Source organism: Protopterus annectens, chromosome 12.part0, assembly GCF_019279795.1.
Source record: "Protopterus annectens isolate FY-2018-M chromosome 12.part0, PAN1.0, whole genome shotgun sequence".
Lineage (NCBI taxonomy): Eukaryota > Metazoa > Chordata > Ceratodontiformes > Protopteridae > Protopterus > Protopterus annectens.
The window spans coordinates 210,879,102-210,903,703 of NC_056746.1; the positions used below are offsets into that span (position 1 = coordinate 210,879,102).

Here is a 24,602-nt window from a genome sequence, read left to right on the forward strand (position 1 = left end):
CCAGGAATGAGACACCTTACTCAGATGCATGCTCTTGGTGACATATTTCTACATCATCCCTGCACCCCCACTTTTGCGAACATTGTTATGCTTCAATGGGAAAGGAAGATCTTATTCCCACATTTTGGTGACATGAACCCCCCCGCACCCCCATGGAAATTATTTGTTCTTTTTTTTGGAAGACATCTTTATTTTATGGCAAGCACCAGAGGAAGGTATTGATGTGTTTATTGATTTTCTAAATAAGAGTATTTCTTTTTTACATTTTACATATTTATAGTCATACTGTTATTAGTTATCTGGATGCCACTATCGGCAAGGATGACATTAACAGAAACCTTACTAGTAATATATTTTGAAAACCTACATATTCAAACAGTTTATTACATTATAGTAGTTGTCATCCTGACTTTCAAAAGAGGGGGATTGTTAAAGGTCAGGCAGTTAGACGACAAGGTTAGTGACTGAAGATAAAACTTTTTCTCTTGAATATGACAAACTTGTACATATGTTTACCCACAGGAGGTATCCCTTGGACTTGGTTCTTAAGATATCTGATTAAGTCAAGTCCAAAAAGGAAAAGGGTATTTTTTGCCCCATTTTGCGACAAGAAGGCCCCAAGGGGAATAGTTGCTCCCAATAGAAGGGTTACATCAAGGTACACCACCTCTTCTATTATGAAATACACAGGAGACCACACTGAGATTTTTAAGGTACTAAAAAGTAACTGGGTACTTTTTTCTTGTTTTGAGAAGTACACAGGAGTTATTGGAGATGTACTCCAGTTAGCATATAGAATGGGTAAATCCCTTAAACAGTTTTTTGGAATGTGATGACACTTTATGTCCCACACAAATAAGAAAAATGGCACTTTTAGGTGTGGTGTTTGTTCCATGTGGACGTTTGTGTATGAGGCTGTTGGGATCTGTATACTATTAATGGTCATCATCTTAGGTCCTCCCATTACTGTAATTGTAACACAAGGGGTGTTGTATACGTTGCTTTATGCACTGAATGTTGTTCCTTCTATGTGGGTAAAATGCAACGGAGGTTCAGGGACTGGATGTACGAACACACTTTGGACATTAGAAAAAACAATGTAAACAATGCTTTGTTTAAACATATCTCTGAATATCCTCACAAGTTTTTGTTTTTTGGTTTGGACATTGTTCATAGAGATAGTCGTGGTGGGCCATGGGAGGATTTTATTGAATTCAATGAGCTAAAATGGCAAATTTGCTTGACTTCTTTTACATCCCCTGGTCTTAATGACAATATGTCTATTATTAATGTATTAAGACTGAGTTCCTATTTAGTATAACCCAGATATTTATTAATGGAAATTGTTTTTGTTATTTAAGCAATGACTTGTCACAAATTTGTTATATGTTTATTTGCTTATTGGTAATTAAGGTCATGTGATGGGGGCAGGGACTTTTAAAAAGCCTGATTTTTTATATTTTGTATTCTGAAGAAGTCTTGTTGATAGATACAGATATAAGCATTCAATTTTATTAAACACTTTCAGCTAAGAACTCTATGCCTTCTGTTTTTCCCTGCCTACATTGTTTGGATTTGGTTGGCTGCTTCTTGTGTTTTTGATGTCTTGCCTCTCTCACCACATGTCCCCACATGCCAAGTATCAGTAGGACTGCATGAGCCTATTAAAATGGAGGCTGAAGGATTGCAGGGTGGGGAGTGGTGAGTGGAATGTTTGAACAATAGGTAAAAAAAAAATCCTTTGACATGCATGCAAGTTAAAATGAAAATAGAAATTAATATAAATGACGATGTAAAATCTAACTATTAGTATGTACATAAATGCTCATACATCTTTCATTATGGATATAAATGACAGTATAAAAAAGTATAAATATAATACTATAACTACTACCTGGGAGCTTGTCTTATCATCATCAACAATTTCATAGAAGAAAATCTACTGTAGTAAATAAATCAAATGACAGTTTAAGCCACTTCAGTTTTTTGTTGTTGTTGCTGATTTAGTTGTTGAAAACTGTCTTTTGATTTATCCTTTATTTATGTTTCAAGTCAGTTTAACTTTTTTTTCTGTAAATGAAGCAGTTGGTATTGTATTTTTCACTTGCCTGAACTGTTCTTACAGTTTAGTTTCTGCTAACAAAGAATCATAGTTCCGCAGACAGACTGGGATGATCTTCGAGGTAAGGCTTTAACCTTTCTTCAGAGTTATGTGATGCAATCACTATGCTTAAAGATGAACGACTAAATATGTAAGCACCGAACATTTAATCTCGCACACTTACCCCATAAACGACACCCCCTTTGGAAGAGACATTGCCAATAGAAACCTACGCATCTTCAGGGTAACAAAAGCACATGTCCACTCTGATTAGGAAAGTCTTCTACCTTAACCAGCTGATTACCGAGGGTTTTGCTGTCATCCAAGGGCATCCTCATTCCCCTCTATTTATTCCTCAACAGGCTGCTACTAGAATGCACTGCACCCTTTGGTATGTACCTTTCCAGACCCCCAGCCAAACTTGGGAAACCACATTACTCCCTAATAATAATAAAAAAAAATTCTCAGGCAGGGGCTCCTTAAGTTATCTAGAGTGTGTCACTCCTCTTTTTCTTCTATGGATTCTTACATGGTGATCTATACCTTGCCTACAAAGCTGCAAATGATTCAGTCCTGCTTGAGCTATTGCAGATCTGCAAGAACACTAGTAAAACAAATACAAGCTTAAGAGACCAGAATCTGTATTACAGCATAAATAAGACTTATTGGCATGCCATATATTTCTCCCAAATAATTCTCCACCTCTGAAACAAAGTCCTGCTTTTTGTAAAGCAAAGCATTTTTCTCACTGTATTCAGATTTAACTTAAATGAATGAATGGGACATTGAAGAGTTACCCCTGGCCTACCCCCCATCCCTTATGAACAGGGGGAGCAATTAGTTTGGTAACCAGTGAGACTGCAGTGAATAAGTTTCACATGCTTAACTTGTCTATCTCCTACTACAAAGTATGAACCATTAAGTTCCTTACTTTTCTATAAACCAGTTTTCTGAACATAATCAACCTATAACAGAATGCAACATTTTTTTAACTCAGCTAGAGCTGACCACTGGCTCCTATGTTCCCCATTGCTCCATTCTTCCTGGTGCCATTGCATTTGTGGAATTACCTATTATAACTCTCTGTCAGATGGGTAGACTGGTGTCTCCAGATGTTACTCATAAATATATATTTTGTTTTGCATTATTTATAAGTAAATCAAAGTTTTGTATTGCACTAACACTTGTCTGTAAGTGTTCCTATGGGGCTTACTAAATTTAGCTGATGATTTCACTGACATTTAGCACTGAAGAACTGCTAACACAGTGACTTTTTTTAGTCAGTCACTTACCTTTCAGGCCTAAACTCCTCTGGCTCTGGCCAGTGCTGTGGGTCTCGATGCAGGGCATAAAGAGGTATCATAACAACAGTACCCTTTGGAATGGTCACACCATTTACATCTACAGTTTTCTTGCAGACTCTTTCCAGGCGTCCACCGTTTGGATATATTCTCAACGATTCATTGATCACCATGTCAAGGTATTCCATTTGCATCAGACCATCATATGTTAATTGGCCCTAACAGAAAGAAAGAAAATACCCATATCTCATATGTGAAGGTCTGAAAATACGATGAAAACAGAGGCTACTGAAAGAATGACGTAGAATAATTTGTAAATCTAGGGCACAATAAGTTTGCATTTACACATTTATCTAATGACAGAAAGAAACAATTAGCTTACCTAGTCTGTCCAGTAATTGAAATTAGCAGTTTACTTCCTCTCCTGTCATGCCTTCCTCTTCCATATTTCTACATCTGCATCATGCCATTCTGAATGTTCCCTGGGATTCCATCTCCACCATCCTTTACAGAGGACAGCTTCCATGGATCCATCACCCACTCCATGAAAATGTTCTTTCACAGATCCAGGAAAGAGTTGGTACATGCAGTCTGCTGTCTGTGCACCACCTCTCCTTCCCTTCCTTTTCAGACTGACCTTGTCAAAGATCCATGAGCTAATCTCATGGTCCCATATCACAACACTAATGCTTTTTCTAGTCTCTGTTGAAGAAAAGACACTGCCACCTTTTCTCTGATTTTACTATATCAGTTCCACAACATGCACCCTTCTAGTGGCTTCTCTATGAAGTCCTTCCAGAAGACTGATGTCCCTTTCCCCACAGAGCCTCCAAAACTGCACACAGTACTTAAGGTGTGGCCTGACCAGTGCCTGCTAGAGTGGAAGCCCTACTTGTCTGCTTACTCCGAATTCTGTCTCCTTGATAAAATACTCTGGTATTCTATTCAGTTCTGCTACTAGTCACTCACACTGCTCTTGGTGGTCCACTCCAGGTTTAATAAACACCCCACATATCCTGTTCATGCTGTGGTGCCATCAACAGCACTCCTCATGGTTAACATTTCACACCAGAATTAGTGGAACAAAGTGCAAATCTATCCTTTTGTCTGAGCTGAACCTCAGCTGCTATCCTTCTGTCCAGGTGGACAGCCATTACATCTCCTTTCTTAGGGACTTTCTAAAACTCCTTTAACACTTACCTGTTTCTTATTCGTAAAGAGGATAATCATTTTCTCTTTTATTTAGTACATATCAGAATATAAGAAGTGTATTTAACATAGAAATGATTCTTCTGGTACTCCAGTAGTCACTTCCCTTATTATTGGCAAAGTATGACTCATCACAATCCTCTGTATTCCAACTACACCACAGGCCAATGCCCAAGTCTCTGTCCTACTACCAGACTCTGCACTTTTCCTAACAGTCCCTGCATGGAGCTGAGTCAACTGTTTTGCTGAACTCTAGGAGTATAATATCTAATCATACTCCAGTGTTGAGTTCTCCTCTAAACTAGTTATTAAACTGGACACTGAATGATAATTGCATCGGGCAATGAACCAATACTGATAATTTTGATTACTGTCCTGGACTTTGTTATCATCCAGGAAAACTGCTAGTCTTTCACTGAGGTTTTTCTCTATTTTCTTCCTTGCCATAGCTGCTAGGCTAACTGAACTGAAGTTCCTAGGACCTCAGGCAGTCCATTGCTGTCCACCAATTGGCTGAAAACCAGGAGGGTCTTTCAATATGTACTGGCCAGATCCTTGTCCCTTTGTCTAATCCTCCTTTAGTGCAGCCAGATTCATTTTCACCTCCTGCCTGTCTGGTTTTTATTTCATTTTACAGGGCAACCGTCCTCCTTTTCATATGTGAATGTATTACGTTTTGGGCAACTGCTGGTCTCCGGTGCCTAATTTTGGATTACTAGTTACGTTTTGGGCAACTGCTGGTCTCCTCATCAAACCAATAACTGAGTACAATGCTCCCTTCTGCATTTACCTCACCAGACACCTGCAACAACTGGAGAGACCACAGAGGTTTCTCACCAAGAAATTACAGCATATACAAAAAAAGTCTTACATGAAAAGACTGAAAGTTCTGTCACTGTATTCTGCCGCCTCCTACAGGTTGCTAAGATGTGACCTGTGCCTGGCTTACAGGGCAGTCTGTGACCTGGCCCTGATGGAAATGCTACAGATTCATAAATCAAAACTGCACGAGGGACACTCAATCCAGGGATCTTAACCTAGCCTCTGACATGAACAGGTCATGCTGGACAGATAGATATATCTTCCAGAGACTGCTACTTCTCTGGAACAAGTTTCCAATTCATGTGAAACAGAGCCTCTCCTTGAGGCTCTTCAAAGGCAAGCTAGATCAATGGATGGGTGACCACTAATTCACTCCTGAGGTGGCACCCATGTCCCTCCTGGACAGATGAAGTTAGTATTAACTACCATAGACCCTTACCTCTGTGAACTTCACTCACCTAACACCGATAATTGGGGCAATTGTAAGGACTCTAGGGATGTTAGCCTTGTCACCTACTATGAACCTATGAACTTTGTGTGACATAACCTGAGGTCTTTAGTGTGGCAGGTAAGGATTAAACTCAAAATGTGTGTGGTATTTCAGATGGATGATAGTGCAAGGGCATTCTGGGTATTGATGGGATAAACTAGAAAAAGACAGGCCTGGAAAAAGACCTGGGAAAAGAAATAAATGATGCAGTGAATCAGTAGATACAGAGTGAAAAATCTGTAGTGAAACCAACAGGATTTGGTGCTTAAACCTGTGCAGTATAGTCTCTGGACACCCTGAGGTCAGGCATTACATATATGTGGCTCCAGCTGAAGCAATGCACTCAGTTCTGCACATCAGACCGGGTAGGGACAAGGAGCTACTTTACTGAGTAGAGTATACAGGAAGTAATGAGTGACATAGAATGAAGGGCTTGTGTTATAATGAAATGATACAAGGATTAGGATTCTTTTGTCTGGAAACAATGATAGGAAATGACAAGATATGTATGTTTAAGCTCCATAAAAAGGTGTGGTAGAGCTTAAGAAAAAAATTTTGGGCGCTGGAAAAACATTGTTTACACTCTGAAGAAGCTAACTTCATGTGCGGACCTATGAAACAACTTCTGTTCAGACAAGATTGTGAACACATGGAATAACCTGTCCACGTGGGTGTGGGCAGAGGAACTATGGTATATAGGTTCATAGGTAGGTACTAGGTTATCGAACCTAGGGCCTATACAAGCCTAACCAAAAAGGTACCCTGGCTTTCGCCACCCAAGAAAATTATTTTCCTGTGTCTCTGTCGAGCAATGCCACAGAAGTGATCCCTGGGGTGAATTTCCTATCTCCCATCCAATCATCAAGATTTTTCTTGAAGAGTGCTAATGAGGAGCTTTGTTTGATATAGATAGGTAGTTTGTTCCAGAGTATGGGAAGTCTCTGGGACAGGAATCTATCCCTCCAGCATGTTCTGTTTAATGTGGTAACAAGGTTTAGGTCCCCGGAGAGTGTGGTTCAGAGAGACTGGGATTTCTTTAACTGGAGCATGTCCAACAGCTCTGGGTTTGACATAGCTTTGTATGTTAGGCAGAGATCGCCTCTAAGTAGACGATATGTGACGGAGCAGAGCTGGAGTTTTTTGAGACGGTCTGCGTATGGCATCTGTTTGAGGCCGGTAAACCTCTTAGTGAGGTATTTCTGTGGCCTTTCCAATTGTTGTAGGTGTCTTGTGAGATACATGCCAAATGGGGCATTGTACTCTATAATGAGTCTGATGAGGGATGACTAGAGAGGAACAATGACCTCCTTTTTTCTAGAGGAGAACCCTTTTGTGATGAGGTGTGCCACATAGAAGGATTTCCTGACTTCTGTGATGATGTGGTTATCAAAGGAGAGACTACTTTCTACCTGTGTCCCCAGGTCTCTTATCACACTTTCAGTGTTTAGTGAGCTACCACCTGTGTGGTAGCTCATGGGTACTGAGTTTTCCCAAAGGGGATGACAATGCACTTCTTGTCATTGAGCTTGAGGCCATGACTTTGACACCAAGCATCTGTCTCTGTGAGGCCCTTTTGTAGAATGTCTACATCATTAAGTGATTCTATAATGGCTCCCAGTTTGCAGCCATCAGTGAACTTTGTTAGCCAAAGACCTTCTGTGTTGGCCTGCACTTCAGAGAAATAGATGCCGAACAGGAGAGGACCCAGGACCGAACCCTGTGGTACTTCACTCGTCACTGGTCTGAAGTTGGACTTGGGTCGGCTACTTTTACTGTGTGGGTTCTGTCAGTGAGCCAGTTGGCCACCCATCTTGTGACATAGGGATTTATGAACAGTTTAGTGAGTTTAGCTATAATTCCAGAGTGGGGGATGGTATCGAAAGCCTTGGCGAGGTCAAGATAGGCTGTGTGCACTACCTTGCCCTCTTCTAGTTACTGCTTCAAAGACGTCAATCAGGTTTAGTAGACATGATCTACCTTTTACAAACCCAAACTGAGTGGGGTCCAGGGTTTGGAGGTTACCTATGTCTTTGTTTATAAACTCCAAGATGATACGTTCCATGGCCTTGCAGACTAGGCTTGTCAGGCTAATGCGGCGGTAGTTTCCAGGGTCCATGGTGGCACCCCCTTTGTGGAGTGGGATAACTGTCACTGTGTGCCATTCAGTAGGCACATAGCCTGAGGTGAGGCTATGACTGAACATGGTACTTAGGTGGGGTGCCAGTTCATTCTGTAGTTCATTCAGTATGCAACCTGGGATGTTGTCTGATCCCATGGATGCTGTGTTCTTGGCTTTGGAGAGTACGGTCTTTACTTGTTCATCTGTGATTACAGGGGCTTTGCATTCTTCCGGTATTAAGATGGGTCATTTGGAGGGTGAGATGGGGGTAAAATTAGCACTGAACCTATCTGCCAGGATGTTGGCAATATTGGTTGGTCCTGTATATTTCGTGCCATTGTGCTGTAGCTTAGAGCAGATCTGAGTGTTGCCATTGAAATTCTTGACATAGCTGTAGAATGCTTTGTGGTTGTCTTTGGAATCAGTGGCAATTTTATTTTCATAACTGGCTTTGGAGGATTTTATGAGGGATCTCAGCTTCTTGCTGAGGCTGACCAGGGAGTTCCTCCAATCTTGGGATTTTACTCTTTTTTTGCAACAGCTTCTTCCTTCTGTTGTAGAGTTTGTTTATAGCAGGGGACCACCAGATTGGCTTCCTTTTTTGGAGTATAGCGTCTTGGTTCTGTTGGGGATGGCATGATCCATGCACTCGTGTATGTGCTTATACAGTGCATTTGTGTAAGATTCAGCAGTCATACCTCTATTTTCCATCTGCATGGGTGTCATGAAATTTGCACTTCTGTCTTAAGAAGCATGAAGTTGGCTTTGGAGTAGTTTTTGACAGTTGTTTCCTCAATGGGGGGTGGGGGTAGGATATGGATGTCTAGGGTGATTAGGTTGTGGTCGGATCTGACCAGCGAGGAGTTGACCTCTGGTGTGGAACACTGGTTACTCATATTGGTAATGACCAGGTCCAGGATATTGCTGCCACTGGTGGGGGTGTGGACAGGCTGATCCAAGGCGTTGGACTTTATGAATTCCAGAAAATGTTGAGTGAATGAGTTGGTACATAAGTAGTTTTCCCAGTTGATGGTGGGGTAGTTGAAATCACCCATAATTAAGGTATTGGGCTATACCTTAATATTTCCCAGTATCTTAAGAAATGAAGAGTGGGAATCCTGGGGCATGGTGGGGGATCTGTAACAAGCTACAACCTGGATTGCAGTCTTGCCCAGTGTTAGTTGCACTTGGATAATTTCAGAAGCATTATGTTGAGCAACTAGCCTGGAGGTGTGGATATCCTTAATGAATATGGACACACCTCCACCTTTAGTGTTTTGGTTCAGGTTAGGTGGCCGAAAGGTGTGGTATGACTTATAGTCTGGTAATGCATGGGTGCTCTCTGGAGCCTTGAACCAGGTCTCTGTCACTGCACAGATGTCAATGTTCTTCATTTTAAGGAGTGTCTCGAGTGAGTGCACTTTGAGGTTTAGGCTTCTAGCATTGAGTAGCAATTACCTTCAGAGTTTGCTTGCATGTACCTGTTTGAACCTTGCCTAAAGAAGGCACTATAGGGGTGGCAAGAGCCTTAGCCAGTATCCAGAATCCCAGGGGCGACAAGTGCAGGCTATCTCTGGCAAAGCATTGTGGTCTGTCGACCATTTCATCCCAGGCAGACAGATACTGGATTCTCTTAGAATGTCACCAGAAGCTTAGCCAATTGTTGAAGTCAATCATTTTGTCCTTGTACTGTGGTATCATTCTATTCTGGGAAATGATTCAAGATAGTTTTGGACAGATGGAGGGGTGAAGGTACGAAACAGAAGGGAAGGACAGCAGCACACTATTAGCTGCATAACATAGGTAGATAAGAGAGACAAACAGCCTTCTAAAGCACACTGTTAGCTGCATAACGTAGGATGATAAGAGAGACAAACAGCCTTCTACAGCACACTGTTAGCTGCATAACATAGGTAGATAAGAGAGACAAACAGCCTTCTACAGCACACTGTTAGCTGCATAATATAGCTAGATAAGAGAGACAAACAGCCTTCTACAGCACACTGTTAGCTGCATAACATAGGTAGATAAGAGAGACAAACAGCCTTCTACAGCACACTGTTAGCTGCATAACGTAGGTAGATAAGAGAGACAAACAGCCTTCTACAGCACACTGTTAGCTGCATAACGTAGGTAGATAAGAGAGACAAACAGCCTTCTACAGCACACTGTTAGCTGCATAACGTAGGTAGATAAGAGAGACAAACAGCCTTCTATTGCTGGCATATGTACGCAAGTTTGGTGCAGTGTCGAGGCTGGAATAAATTATTGTAGACAGCCAAGGCATTGTCCTGAAGCAGTACATACAGAAGACTGCATCACAGCAGGGATCATGAAATGTTACATAATGAGAAGATGACTGCGTCACAGCAGGGATCATGAAATGTTACATAATGAGAAGATGACTGCGTCACAGCAGGGATCATGAAATGTTACATAATGAGAAGATGACTGCATGACAGCAGGGATCATGAAATGTTACATAATGAGAAGATGACTGCATGACAGCAGGGATCATGAAATGTTACATAATGAGAAGATGACTGCGTCACAGCAGGGATCATGAAATGTTACATAATGAGAAGAATACTGCGTTACAGCAGGGATAATGAAATGTTACATAATGAGAAGATGACTGCATGACAGCAGGGATCATGAAATGTTACATAATGAGAAGATGACTGCGTCACAGCAGGGATCATGAAATGTTACATAATGAGAAGATGACTGCGTCACAGCAGGGATCATGAAATGTTACATAATGAGAAGATGACTGCATGACAGCAGGGATCATGAAATGTTACATAATGAGAAGATGACTGCATGACAGCAGGGATCATGAAATGTTACATAATGAGAAGATGACTGCGTCACAGCAGGGATCATGAAATGTTACATAATGAGAAGATGACTGCATGACAGCAGGGATCATGAAATGTTACATAATGAGAAGATGACTGCATGACAGCAGGGATCATGAAATGTTACATAATGAGAAGATGACTGCAAGACAAGCTGGCTGCTTGGGAAGTGAAAGCTGATTTACTGGCTAGGCAGGAATACTGCACAATATGGTTGTCAGCACAACATTAAAGGAGCTGTATTCTCTACCACACCAGGCAAGGTACACCATGAGGAAGCTTTGCCTCCTGTAAGGTGAAGTAGATGTGGGAGTGAAGATACAAACTGCCCTTAGGATTGCTGAAGGTGTGGCTGGGACTTCACTCTCTGACAGGACAGGCAAAGCCTAGGCAGTAGAGTCTGATCACTGGTGATGACTGACGGGGTATATTTGGATTTAGACTGCTGCTGGGATGACTGAATACGATGGCAGGAATGCAACATGCTTCTCATAGACCTTTGCAAAGGTAAGCATAGCTTTCAAATTGTAGCATTTGAGAGATATTTTGATAGCTGTCAGAAGAGGTGCCACATTTGACATACAGCAGCAGTTTTGACAGAAAAGATTATAGGTGCTCATGTAGCCTGCTCATCATAATATGATCATCTTCTGGCAGGTCTCACAACTTCCTTTACATTCTCCTTAGTAATGTGTGTAGCAAATAGATTAGAATTTGTGTCCCGTGTCTGTCATCTGGGTGTACTTTTTGATGACAAGGTGAAACGCAAGCTCCAAGTTTAAGCTATCATCAACACATCCACCTCCTACCATAATAATATATCCCACATTAAGAATCTCATTCCTTCTTTGGACTTGGCAATGGTAGCTCAGGCTCTGGTTATTTGTCAGTAAGACTACTGCAACACTTTCTGTCCTGGGATAACAGGTGCTGACCTGGTTTGTCTGCACTGAGTGCAGAACTGCTTTGAGGTTGCTGATAAGTAGATTTACAGCCAGCTGTATTACACTAGTCATGTGATTTCTGCACTGGCTGCTGACTACTGCTTGTTGTGTATTTATAATACTGAATCTAACATACTGCGCTGTTCACAACCTGAGTTCTGCTTATCTAACAGAGTTGGCAACCCCCTGCACCCCAGCTAGATACTTTAAGTCATCAGGTGAGGCACTGCAAACAGTTCTATAGGCACACTTTCAGATCGGCAGGTTATGTTTTTGTATACTTTGCCCTGGTTTTGTGGTATCAGTGACCTCGCCTGATTTGGGTTAGTATCTTTCATATTGTCACTGAAGTAACATCAGTTTAAAAGAGCCTGTATGTATGTCTATATATATGTGTGTGTATATATATATATATATATATATATATATATATATATATATATATATATAGGTTCATAGGTTCATAGGTTGGTACTAGGCTATTGGCCCTAGGGCCTATACAAGCCTAGCCATAACAATTCCCTGGATATTTCTTCCCACAATATTTACTTCCCTGGACCCCTGTCTAGCAGGGCGAGTGACGTGATCCCTGGGGTGAATTTCCTATCTCCCATACAATCATCAAGGTTCCTTTTGAAGAGGGCCAAGGAGGCGCTCTGCTTGACATGTATGGGCAGTCTGTTCGAGAGTATGGGTAGTCTCTGGGTCAGGAACCTATCCCTCCAGCATGTTTTGTTCATTGTGATGACAAGGTTTAGATCCCTGGAGCGTGCGGCTCTGAGGGATTGGGATTTCTTTAAGTGTAGCATGTCCAACAGCTCAGGGTTTGACATGGCCTTGTATGTTAAGCAGGGATCGCCTCTGAGTAGACGATATGCCACAGAGTATAGGTGGAATTTTTTTAGATGGTCAGCATAGGGCATCTGCTTTAGGCCTGTTATTCTTTTACTGAGGTATTTCTGCGGCCTTTCCAGCTGTTGCAGATGTCTTGTGAGGTACATACCAAATGGGGTGTTATACTCTATAATGGGTCTAATGAGGGATGAGTACAGTGGGACAATGACCTTCTTTTTTCTGGATGAAAAGCCCTTAGTGATGCGGTGTGCCACATGGAAGGATTTCCTGACTGTTGTGTCGATGAGGTTATCGAAGGTGAGACCACTGTCCACCTGTGTCCCTAAGTCTTTCATCACACTTTCGGTGTTTAGTGTACTGCCACCTATGTGGTAATTCATGGGTTAATGTTTTTTCCCCAAAGGGGATAACTATACATTTCTTGGCATTAAGCTTGAGCCCATGGCTCTGGCACCAAGCATCCATTTCTGTAAGGCCCTTTTGTAGAATATCCACATCATTTGGGGATTCAATAATGGCTTTCCATTCATAACGTTGACTTCATATTAGCGAATGAAGACATATATATATGGTTTGCTATCATAATATTTTATTCATAACATCGACTTTATTTGTTGAATTTGGTAATACCAATAAGGCGGACTATTGAAAATGAAAACTGCAACTGTCGTCATTCACAACAATTCAGAATTACCATAAGGCAGGGAAAGTGTAACCAATGACTCCTGCACTTCAGTTACACTTATTCTTCATCTGTGCCCACATATGTAAGGTTTATGTTAGATGTTCAAGTGACCGGACACTCAAACATCAAACAAAGACACACAAACAAACACAAAAATCTACACTGGATTATGTTTTTGCAGGGGGGCAAGTCCCTTGCACCCCCCCAAACCCCGTGTAAATTATATATACCAACTGCGAGATCGCACTGCAGTGAGGAAAAGGGTAAATTTCCCGATCCTCACAGTACTGCAATTTCCATTCATAATGTCGACTTCATCTTAGCGAATGAGGACTTGCTTTTTTTAAAATGAGGTCAAAATATTTCAGTTTGGCATTATGAAATATTTAAACAATGCATTTGACCAAATCATGTTTGATTAACTGCCATTCCACATTATGATAGTAAACATATATAGCTATATATAAAATTATTCTTTCTTTTAGTTATCCTATATTTTTTGCTGTTACTGAATTGTCACTTTTTAATATTCTGCCCTGCTATATCACTGTAAATGTTCAGACTTTAAGCATTTTCATTCCCTAAATAAACAAATAATCAATAAATAAACCTTTAGTGCAAATGGGGAAAAACTCTGTAGAAAGAAACTAAGAGAATAGTCAGGGTTCAAAAATAGATCTTTCATGTCTGAAGACACCTTCAGCCATTCTAAGATGCATAGAAAACTCCCAAACATGAAACCTGGCGAAGTCAAACCAAGAAACAATGTAGGGCATCGAGAAACTCTGTTAAAAGGTTAGTTAGGCATGTCTGAGAAACTGAAGCAGTTAGGATACAGTTATAGATACATTAGCATGAACTTGTGAAGGTTAAACAACTGAATATGCACAATACATTACAGAACGTAAAAAAATGTTAATGGTGAGAAGAATATACATCCAAGGAACTTGCAAACTCCTCACAGCCTCATTTGAAAATACCTCTTAGAAGAGAAGGCCAAATGAATTTGTCTTTCAGAAGTGATGTCTCATTTCTGATATGTCTTCTTTCTGGACACAAACTCTTTGAGAAGTCAGGAAATCTTCCATTTGCAAACTTTTCCACTTTATTTATCTTAGTTACAGAAAAAAAAACATTTAGCAAATTTGTTCTAAGCATCTTGAATGCTGTACCACAAAATGCGTGTAATAGTGGCTGCCCTGCAGAATTTCCCAAACTGTTAAAATCTCACATTGCAGACAAGTACAAATGCAGCGGCCTTAGGGATCCCAGTTAAGCCACATTTGCAAATACTCCTCCTTATATGTACATACCCCATCCAGGATGGTCACTTTATATGTACATACCCCATCCAGGATGGTCACTTTATATGTACATACCCCATCCAGGATGGTCACTTTATATGTACATACCCCATCCAGGATGGTCACTTTATATGTACATACCCCATCCAGGATGGTCACTTTATATGTACATACCCCATCCAGGATGGTCACTTTATATGTACATACCCCATCCAGGATGGTCACTTTATATGTATATACCCCATCCAAGACTAGTAGTGGCTCTGTCATTCCATGACAGCTGATGTAATTTTGAAAATCTGTAAACTTTGTTTCATTAGATGATATAGTAAGAAACATAGTATGAAGGATTAGACCAGATAAGATTACTTTAGCTAAGAAATCTAGGAGACTCTCTTTCTGATTCCCACCTTGTGGGAGGAATAAAGACACCTTGTTGAAGTTTTAAGAAGTTTATTCAGTTAAGTAGGTATACAAATGTCTAAATGACTCATTAGTGGACCATCAGTAAAGGTTTATCCTTTTCCATTTCCAGCAGCACCTTTATTTGTTGTGTCTGTAACTATCCCATTTGCCTCTAAAATTCACCAGCAATTGAAGCCAGCACTGTGACATAAAGGGATAAAGGTCTAACTACTGACCACATGACCTATGTTTAACAAGCTGCTCCAGGTGCTGGCAGGGAAGTATGGACAAGCATTCACCAATGATGCTCCCTAAGGAGAGGCATGGTCCTGTAAGGGGAGTAGTCCTCAGATGAGGGGTCCATTAAGGGGAGAAGTCCTCGGAAGAGGGGTCCAGTAAGGGGTGAAGTCCTTAGATGAGGTTAGTGAAGGTAAGGAGGGCTTTGGGTCTTGAGTAGGTCATAAAAACACCAGCTTTACTCTGTAGCATATTGCCTAACATATAAAGCTATGTAAAACCCAGAGCTGTTGGACATGCTACACCTAAAGAAATCCCAATCCCTCCAAGCTACATGCTCTAGGGACCTAAACCATGTCACCACAATAAACAGGACAAGCTGGAGGGATAGATTCCTGTCCCAGAGACTTCCTATACTCTGGAACAAGCTACCCATCTATGTCAGGCAAAGTTCTTCATTAGCACTCTTCAAGAAAAATCTTGATGAGTGGATGGGAAATAGGAAATACATCCCGGGGATCACTTCTGTGTCTCTGCTCGACAGTGGCACAGGAAAATAACTTTCTTGGGTGGTGTAAACTATGGTACCTTGCTGGCTAGGCTTAAATAGGCCCTTAGCTTTGTTTGATATAGCTAGGTAGTTTGTTCCAGAGTATGGAAAGTCTCTGGGACAGGAATCTATCCCTCCAGCATGTTCTGTTTATTGTAGTGACAAGGTTTAGGTCCCTAGAGTTTGTAGCTTGGAGGGATTGGGATTTTTTTAAGTGGAGCATGTCAAACAGCTCTGGGTTTGACATAGCCTTGTATGATAGGCAGAGATCACCTCTGAGTAGGCGATATGCAGCGGAGTAAAGCTGGAGTATTTTGAGACAGTCTGCGTAGGGCATCTGTTTGAGGTATTTTTGCAGCCTTTCCAGTTGTTGTAGATGTCTTGTGAGGTACATACCAAAAGGGGTGTTGTACTCTATAATGGGTCTAATGAGTGATGAGTAGAGGGGAACAATGACCTCTTTTTTCCTGGATGAGAAACCTTTTGTGGTGAGGTGTGCCACGTAGAAGGATTTCCTGACTACTGTGGCGATGTGATTATCAAAGGAGAGACTACTGTCCACCTGTGTCCCAAGGTCTCTTATTACACTTTTGGTGTTAAGTAGACTACCACCTATGTGGTAGCTCATGGGTACAGAATTTTTACCAAAGGGGATGACAATGCACTTTTTGGCATTGAGCTTGAGGCCATGGCTTTGACACCAGGCATCTGTCTCCGTGAGGCCCTTTTGTAGGATGTCCACATCATTAGGAGCTTCGATTATGGCTCCTAGTTTGCAGGCATCTGCGAACTTCATTAGCCAAAGACCTTCTGTGTTAGCCTGTACTTCAGAAAAGTAGATAGCAAACAGGCAATGACCCAGGATTGAACCCTGTGGTACTCCACTTGTCAATGGTCTGAAGTTGGATTTGGAGTCTGCTACTTTCACAGTGAAGGTTCTGTCAGTAAGCCAGTTGGCAACCCATCTTGTGACATAGGGATTTATACCTAGTTTAGTGAGTTTATATATAATTCCAGAGTGGGGGATGGTGTCAAAAGCCTTGGCGAGATCTAGATAGGCTGTGTGAACCACCTTACCCTCGTCAACGGCTTTGTTGATTGCTTCAAAGAAGTCTATCAGGTTTAGGAGACATGATCTGCCTTTTACAAACCTGAACTGGGTGGGGTTCAGAGTTTGGAGATTACCAATGTCTTTGTGTATAAGATCCATGATGATACATTCCATGGCTTTGCAGACCAGGCTTGTTAGGCTAATAGGGCAGTAGTTCCCGGGGTCCCTCGGTGGCTCCCCCTTTGTGGAGTGGGATAACTGTTGCTGTGTGCCATTCAGTGGGCACAAAGCCTGAGGTGAGGCTATGATTGAACATGGTGCTTAGGTGGGGTGCCAATTCATTCTGCAGTTCATGTAGAACGCAGCCTGGGATGTTGTCAGGTCCCATGGATGCTGTGTTCTTGGCCTTGGAGAGTGTGTTTTTTATCTGCGCAGCCGTGATTACAGGAACTTTGCATTCTTCCAGTATAGAGATGGGCCCTTTAGGGGTTGAGAGAGGGGTAAAGTTAGCCCTGAACCTATCTGCCAGGATGTTGGCAATATCAGTTGGTTCTGTATATTTAGTGCCATTGTGCTGTAACTCAGAGCAGATCTGAGTGTTGCCGTTGAGATTCTTGACATAGCTATAGAATGCTTTGTGGTTGTCTTTAGAATCAGTGGTGATTTTGTTTTCGCAACTAGCTTTGGAGGATTTTATGAGGGATCTCAGCTTCTTACTGAGGCTGACCAGGGAGTTTCTCCAATCATGGGATTTTACTCTTTTTTGCAACAGTTTCTTTCTTCTGTTGTAGAGTTTGTTTATGGCAGGGGACCACCAGTTTGGCTTCCTTTTTTTGGAGGATAGCCTCTTGGTTCTGTTAGGGATAGCATGATCCGTGCACTCGTGTAAGTGCTTATAAAGTGCATTTGTCTAGGATTCAGCAGTTGTACCTCTTTTGTTCGTCTGCATGGGTGTTGTGAAGTTTGCACTTCTGTCTTAGGAAGCATGAAGTTGGCTTTGGAGAAATTGTTTACGGTGGTTTCCCTAATGGGGGGTGGGGGCGAGATGTGGATGTCTAGGGTGATTAGCTTGTGGTCAGATCTAATCAACGAGGAATTGACCTCTGGTATGGAACACTGGTTGCCCACGTTGGTAGTGATGAGATCTAGGATATTGCTGCCCCTGGTGGGGGTGTGGATAAGTTGATCCAAGGCATTGGAATTTATGAATTCCAGAAAACGTTGAGCAAAAGTGTTGGTACATGAATAGTTTTCCCAGTTAATAGTGGAGTAGTTGAAATCACCCATTATTAGGATGTTGGGATGTACCCTAATATTTTCCAGTGTGTCAAGAAATGAGGAGTGGGAATCCTGGGGCATGGTGGGGGATCTGTAGTGAGTTACAATTTGGATTGCGGTCTTGCCCAGAGTTAGTTACACTTGAATAATCTCGGATGCATTATGCTGATCAACTAGCCTGGAGGTGTGGATATCCTTAATGAATATGGACACGCTTCCGCCTTTAGTGTTTCGGTCCAGGTTAGGTGGCCGAAAGGTGTGGTATAAATTATAGCCTGGTAATGCAGGGGTGCTCTCTGGAGCCTTGAACCAGGCCTCTGTCACTGTACAGACGTCGATGTTCTCCATTTTAAGGAGTGCCTCGAGTGAATGCATTTTGAGGTTTGGACTTCTAGCATTGAGTAGCATTACCCTCAGATTTTGCTTGCTTGTACCTGTTAAGGTGGTGAATTTATCATCTGAACCTTGCCTAAAAAAGGCACTATAGAGGTGGCAAGAGCCTTAGCCAGTATCCAGAATCCCAAGGGCGAAAGGTGCAGCCCATCTCTGGCAAAGCATTGTGGTCTGTCGATCATGTCATCCCAGGCAGACAGATACTGGATCCCCTTAGAATGACACCAGAAGCTTAGCCAATTGTTGAAGTCAATTATTTTGTCCTTGTACTGTGGTATCATTCTGGGTGATGGCAGGATGCTGCTCAGGGCTAGGGTCATACCTGCCTGGGCTACAAGATCGGAGAGCTCCTCCATGTCTCTTTTCATCTCAGGTCATTCACACCAACATGGACAATGACAGAGTCATATTTGTACTTGTTCTGGAGTGACCTGAGTGCGTGCATTATGTGGCGGATCCTGGCACCCGACAGGCAGCTGACAGTAACTTTCTCCTTGTTTAGCCTGGTGAGTGGAACATCAGTGTGCCTGACTATAGAGTCACCTATGACTAGAATGTTGGGTACGTTGTTATGCCTTATGGGCTGGGGTTGAGTGATACACTGAGTTTGTGGGTTATGTGTCATTTGGGTTGTGTTGGGGGGTGGAGGTTGCTTGCGTTTCTGCTTTGGAGGTCTCTGCTGCTTGAGCAGATTTTTATTGAGAGCCTCCACAAATATAGGTGTGTGTTTCATGTTTCTATGTGTGTGTTTTGGTAGTGTAGGTTTTGAGGGACTATGTGATGAGTATGGTGTGGTGCAAGTGGTTACCTTCTCCTCTTGACTGTCTGGTCCAGTCTTAGGCAAAGAGAGCTTTGCTTCCAGTTTGGCTACATAAGTGCATCTCTCACAGGTTGTAGTGTTGGGTTTTAGGAGGAGAGGGTTGTCTGTGTACATGAGGCAATTGCTGAATTGCCCCATGATGCCCAGATTCATCAGGTAGACAGGAGAAAACACTGGGAGCTGACCCTTAGACATGCCTGGATAGGTGCTTATTTATTAAATACTAAAAACTGTTTTCCTCTGGACAAGTGAGAAAAGTTGAGTGCTGTAGTAATTTGTAGCTTATTTAGTGCTTACAATGAGTTCTGAACAAGTCCTGACCTCACAGAAACAAATTTAGTGCTAAAACTAAAAAATCTGCTCATTTTAAGGGAAAATTTGAAGAGCAGACTTTATGGTGCCGGGAATAGTTTAACCCTAGGTAAGCGGTGATGTATATGTATATATATATATATATATATATATATATATATATATATATATATATATATATATATATTTTTATCATAGTAGCAAATGAGCAAACTGATTTAAACAAATTAACCAATTTCAGACAAGTTCTAACTGCACACTCCTGCCACTAGGGTGCAGGGGAACCTTCTCCAAAAAAGATGGTCTGGATTATTGCTCAAGTTATACAAACAAAGCTAGATGCAGCAGGTCTGAATATAGTCTATGCTACAGCAAACAAGGCGTACCAGTTTCAGAAAGAAACAGTTGAAATAAGCAAGCACAATAAGCCTTTAACCAGAAACTCTCAGCTCAGAAGGGCAGAATCTACCCTCTCCTCCCACAAGAGTGGAGACCACAACTTCTTAGTGTAAAATAACTGTCCCAAAGCCCAAGTGCTTAAACCAGAACTAATACACTTTTAGAATAACAGACAATAAGCCTTTAATCAGCAACTCCCAACTTAGAAGGTGTAAGCTACTTGTCCTTCCACAACAGTGCAGACCACAAACCTTCTTAATGTAAAACAACTGGTCTGAAGCCCAAGTGCTTCAACCAAAGGCTTAGAATAACAGGGGACATGAGGCATAGTCCCGTGAATGAGACATGTAATGGATCTTACCCCCTCTACACACACATTAAGTAGATTTCCCCTTTTCACTAAGGCAGACTTGTAGAACTGGAACGTTGACTTTCTTATTTTTCAATCAATCAAAAAAGCTGCAGGACTCAGATAAGGCTTCAGGTCAAACACCAGTCGACTCCAATAAACTCCAGTAACAGATAACTTTATTAAAGTCATGTGAAATAAAAGCACAAGCGCTTTCGCAGGAAAAATCAGATTCTTATAAAAACTACCTAACTAAGCTGATTCAAATACTTTTTTCAAATTGCCACATATCAGTAAAATCACGTGCCAACAGTTAACCACACGATATGCAGAAAACAAATAAAGATACAAAAATGCTTAAAAATCATATACTTCACTGATGAGCAAATATAACAATTCAAAAACAAGAATATATTTAAATCCACAGACTAAAAGCAATAAATACACACTAACTTTTCACACACACACACACACACACATATATATAATATATAGTATATATATATATATATATATATATATATATATATATATATATATATAGTAACACTAGCTGTCATTTAAACAAAAATCTGGATTTCAACCTAGGTCTGAGTGGAACATGGTCATTAAGACCATGCCCTGCACCACCTCTTAGCCGCACAATCCATTTTGCTTTCAGTTCTTCAGTCAAGCTTGTGCTTCTATTTCATGTGATTTTAATAAAGTTATCTGTTACTGGAGTTTATTGGAGTCGACTGGTGTTCGACCTGAAGCCTTGTTTGAGTCCTGTGGCTTTTTTGATTGATTGGATTTTTATCTGGACGCAGATCCCAGTAAAGTTTTATTTTCTTGTCACTTATTTTTCAGTCAAGTTATCCTACACTCCCAGATGATCCACTTAGACTTGAATCAAATAGAAACATGCACTACTGTATAGTCAGGATTTAGTGAAACAAACCAGATTAAGGTTTCTAAGCTTAGTGAGGTCCTTGGATTGGCCCCACTGGGGTTGGTAATGACCCTAGTGCTGCATTGAGAAGATAATCTAAGTTGAATATCTAGAATAAGTAAGGTCTTTAACAACATTGAATATCAGTCCTGGGTTTTCATAGAGTCCAGCATTGTTTAATACTACTCCAGCTGCATTAATGTTCCTGTCAGGTCGCATCATCATTCTGTTTATCACAAGATCCAAGGTATATGACCAAGGCAGGGAAGGACCTTATTCTGAAGCTCTGTCACTTCATTTACCTTATAAAAATGGGCAAGTAAACAGCAGTGTAAAAGCCAGACTTGTTCTGCTTAAATCCACCCCTAAACCTGATATAAACCTGAACAGTATCCAGTGAATGCCAGGACAGATAAACCTCTTATAAAAGAAGACACAAAAGGATAGTTTATCTTCAGTAAGGCAGTAATGTTGTATGTAAGACCCAAAACTCAGAACATATACATTTCTCAGAGCTGTCGTATTAATCCCTGCAGGAATTGTAATATAATTATTTTTTACATGCCTACTTAGATAGTTACTGCTTATCATTCTAGTAGTTTCTGAAATGTGGCTTAAACCAGACTTAGTGCTCTCATTTGATTGTTTATCCAGCATCCATTTTGCAAGAGTGACATATCTGGTCAAAAACAGGAAGTGGTATCACACTTTTGTAAAGTACTTTAATGTCTCCTTAGCAGGAATTTATTACTAGGTGGATCTGTATGATTTTAAATTATGTAATATTCATTTTTCTCTGGATGTGAACAGAAAGTTATTTATCAGCACAATTCACAGCGCTCTTCTTTCTTTCCCTAGGTATCGATCTTGTAAAGAAATCATACACTGAGCACACAAGTCTAGTTTCACATATTCCTTAATGATCCTATTGTAAACTCACATGGAGATTGCCAGTATAAGAAAAAACATATTTATCTAAATAAGAGTTGTTGCAACTTTCCTTTAGCATCACCTGGCCACATTTTTTGTAGAGGCAATCACTATCAGCTTGAGTGCGTTATTTTATATATATATATATATATATATATATATATATATATATAGAGAGAGAGAGAGGGAGAGAGAGCCAAAATCATTGGACATCCTCATAAATATGCTGACTAACCATGGTACTATAGTGACAATTGGTCATTCATGAGGATCACATCCCCTATTAATACAGTAGATGGTAGATTTGTGTTTCTCTGCAAAACATATGAACTCCTCTTGCTATTCTATAACAGTCACTGCACTGATTTGTATCTATCAAAAGAGGTATTACACTTTTTCCTGTTGTTTACAGGATGGTTTGAGGGCCCGCTTGTTCCCTTGTTCATTAGATAAATAAAATCTTTGATGGGAGCTAGGGGTAAGACAAAGAAAGAATGAAGCACTTAGGGTTTTAATGGTGTTAAGTGGAAGTATAATCTAAAAACGGAATGTGATATCAGAGTTACAACTGCTAAGCCTAAAATAGTCATTGTCTTTTAGTCATTACTGGCTGCTCTAGAAGGAAATAAATATTGCAGCTGGCAACAGCTCTAAGCTTTTATCTCTTATGTTTTCCTGCCCTGGGTATCACAACCCTTCACTTAAGAAAAACATGGATACTCCCCGGGCCCTCTTTATTCTTATCAGTCACTATACCTCCCAACTTCTTTGCTCAGTAATTCTGGGCCAAAATCAGGGAAATTTCAAAAATATTACTCTAATTTACTTAAAAGAAAAGTTAATAAAACAAGTTTTGCATTAACAACATACATATTTTAAACAATAAGAAGTGTGAAATTCAAACGTCTGGCATTATTGACTTACTGTAATGCTCAGTAATTTACAAGAAAATTAAAAGTTTTATGAAAGGACAGGGCAAAAATATGAGGCAAAACCAGTGACATTTTGCAAGCTTAAGAACAGCCGAGAGGTATGTTAGTCACCTGCTTCTCTTTATAATCACCATCCACTTCTCTATATCTTCCATCCACTTCCCTTTAACCAGCAAAGAACTATGTGCTGATAGTGAAATAACTAAAACACTTTTTTAATGTTAAAAGGGTGACTATTCCAGAGGTAATGAAACATTTGGACTATCTGCCAGTTAAACATTAGTTTGCTGACCCCGTACACTGCATTTCTAAAATGACAGCTTCCCTCATCTCCAAAATTCTACATTTTATTTGCAGTCTCTTCCTTACAACAAGAGTAATAATCCATGTTTGGAAATATGCAATGGTCTTGCATCTCGCCAAAAAAAAATCACTTATCCACAGATTCAGGAATTTTGTACCAACTATGATATTTTTACCTATTGTTACCTATATAACATCGCCTTACAGCAAGAGGTTCTCTGGTTCAATTCTCGGCTGGGGTGCCTTCTGTGCGGACTCTGCATGTCCTCTCTGTGGTTGCTTGGGTTTCCTCTGGGTGCTCCGGTTTCCTCCCACATCCCAAAGACATGCAGTAGGTGGATTGGACACTCTAAATTGGCCCTAGGTGTGAGTGTGTGCATGTGTGTGTGCCTTCTGTGGAAGGTTGGGCGCCGGGCTGGCAACTCAACACCATAAAACTCCACTGCCAATCATGAACGGACAGATGATCCGCTGTGGCAACCCCTAACTGGGAAAAAGCCAAAAGAAGAAGAAGAAGTTACCTATATAACATGCTTTTATAAAGGAGCACAGTACCTTTAGTGCCATCTGTAAAGCCATTGAGTGCATATAATCAAAATGGGCAATAACTCACGGTTGCTTGGGGATTAAAAAAATGTCTCCAGTGGGTTTTGGAAAGTGTCTGTTGTCAGGATGATCATAACAGTTGCTATCCAGGTCTGTAAAAGTATTGGTGGAACCCTGACCCCTGCTGGACTTAATACGGATTGCAAATGGAAGTTTTTAGTTTAATTATTTGATTATGTAATTAGTAGCAGGTGCTTTTAGTATTATTTAAGATATGTAATTGTGTGATATTTTTAGTCCTTGAAGGCTTTTTGAACAGAAGAACTAGAGTGATTTAGTGGCTTTGTTTTTTATATAATAAATATACTTTAACTGGTTTGTCTAGCTTTTATCACTTTATCTTTGGATTTATGCTCTTTGTGGTGGTACAGTCAGTTTTTCCATGGGCAGTGATCCAGCCTTGCACCTGCCAAGG

The 24,602-nt window shown here is 40.8% G+C and overlaps 1 protein-coding gene across 2 annotated transcripts in view; it reads right to left on the reverse strand.

Annotated features, from left to right (window-relative positions):
- Window positions 1–24,602, reverse strand: part of LOC122816454 (cytochrome P450 3A9-like) — a 473,820-nt gene that overhangs the window by 254,189 nt on the left and 195,029 nt on the right. For both annotated transcript variants that reach the window (XM_044089262.1, XM_044089261.1), the window contains exon 11: window positions 3,394–3,620. In XM_044089262.1, coding sequence (XP_043945197.1) covers window positions 3,394–3,620 — 227 coding nt within the window. The remainder of the gene's footprint in view (window positions 1–3,393; window positions 3,621–24,602) is intronic.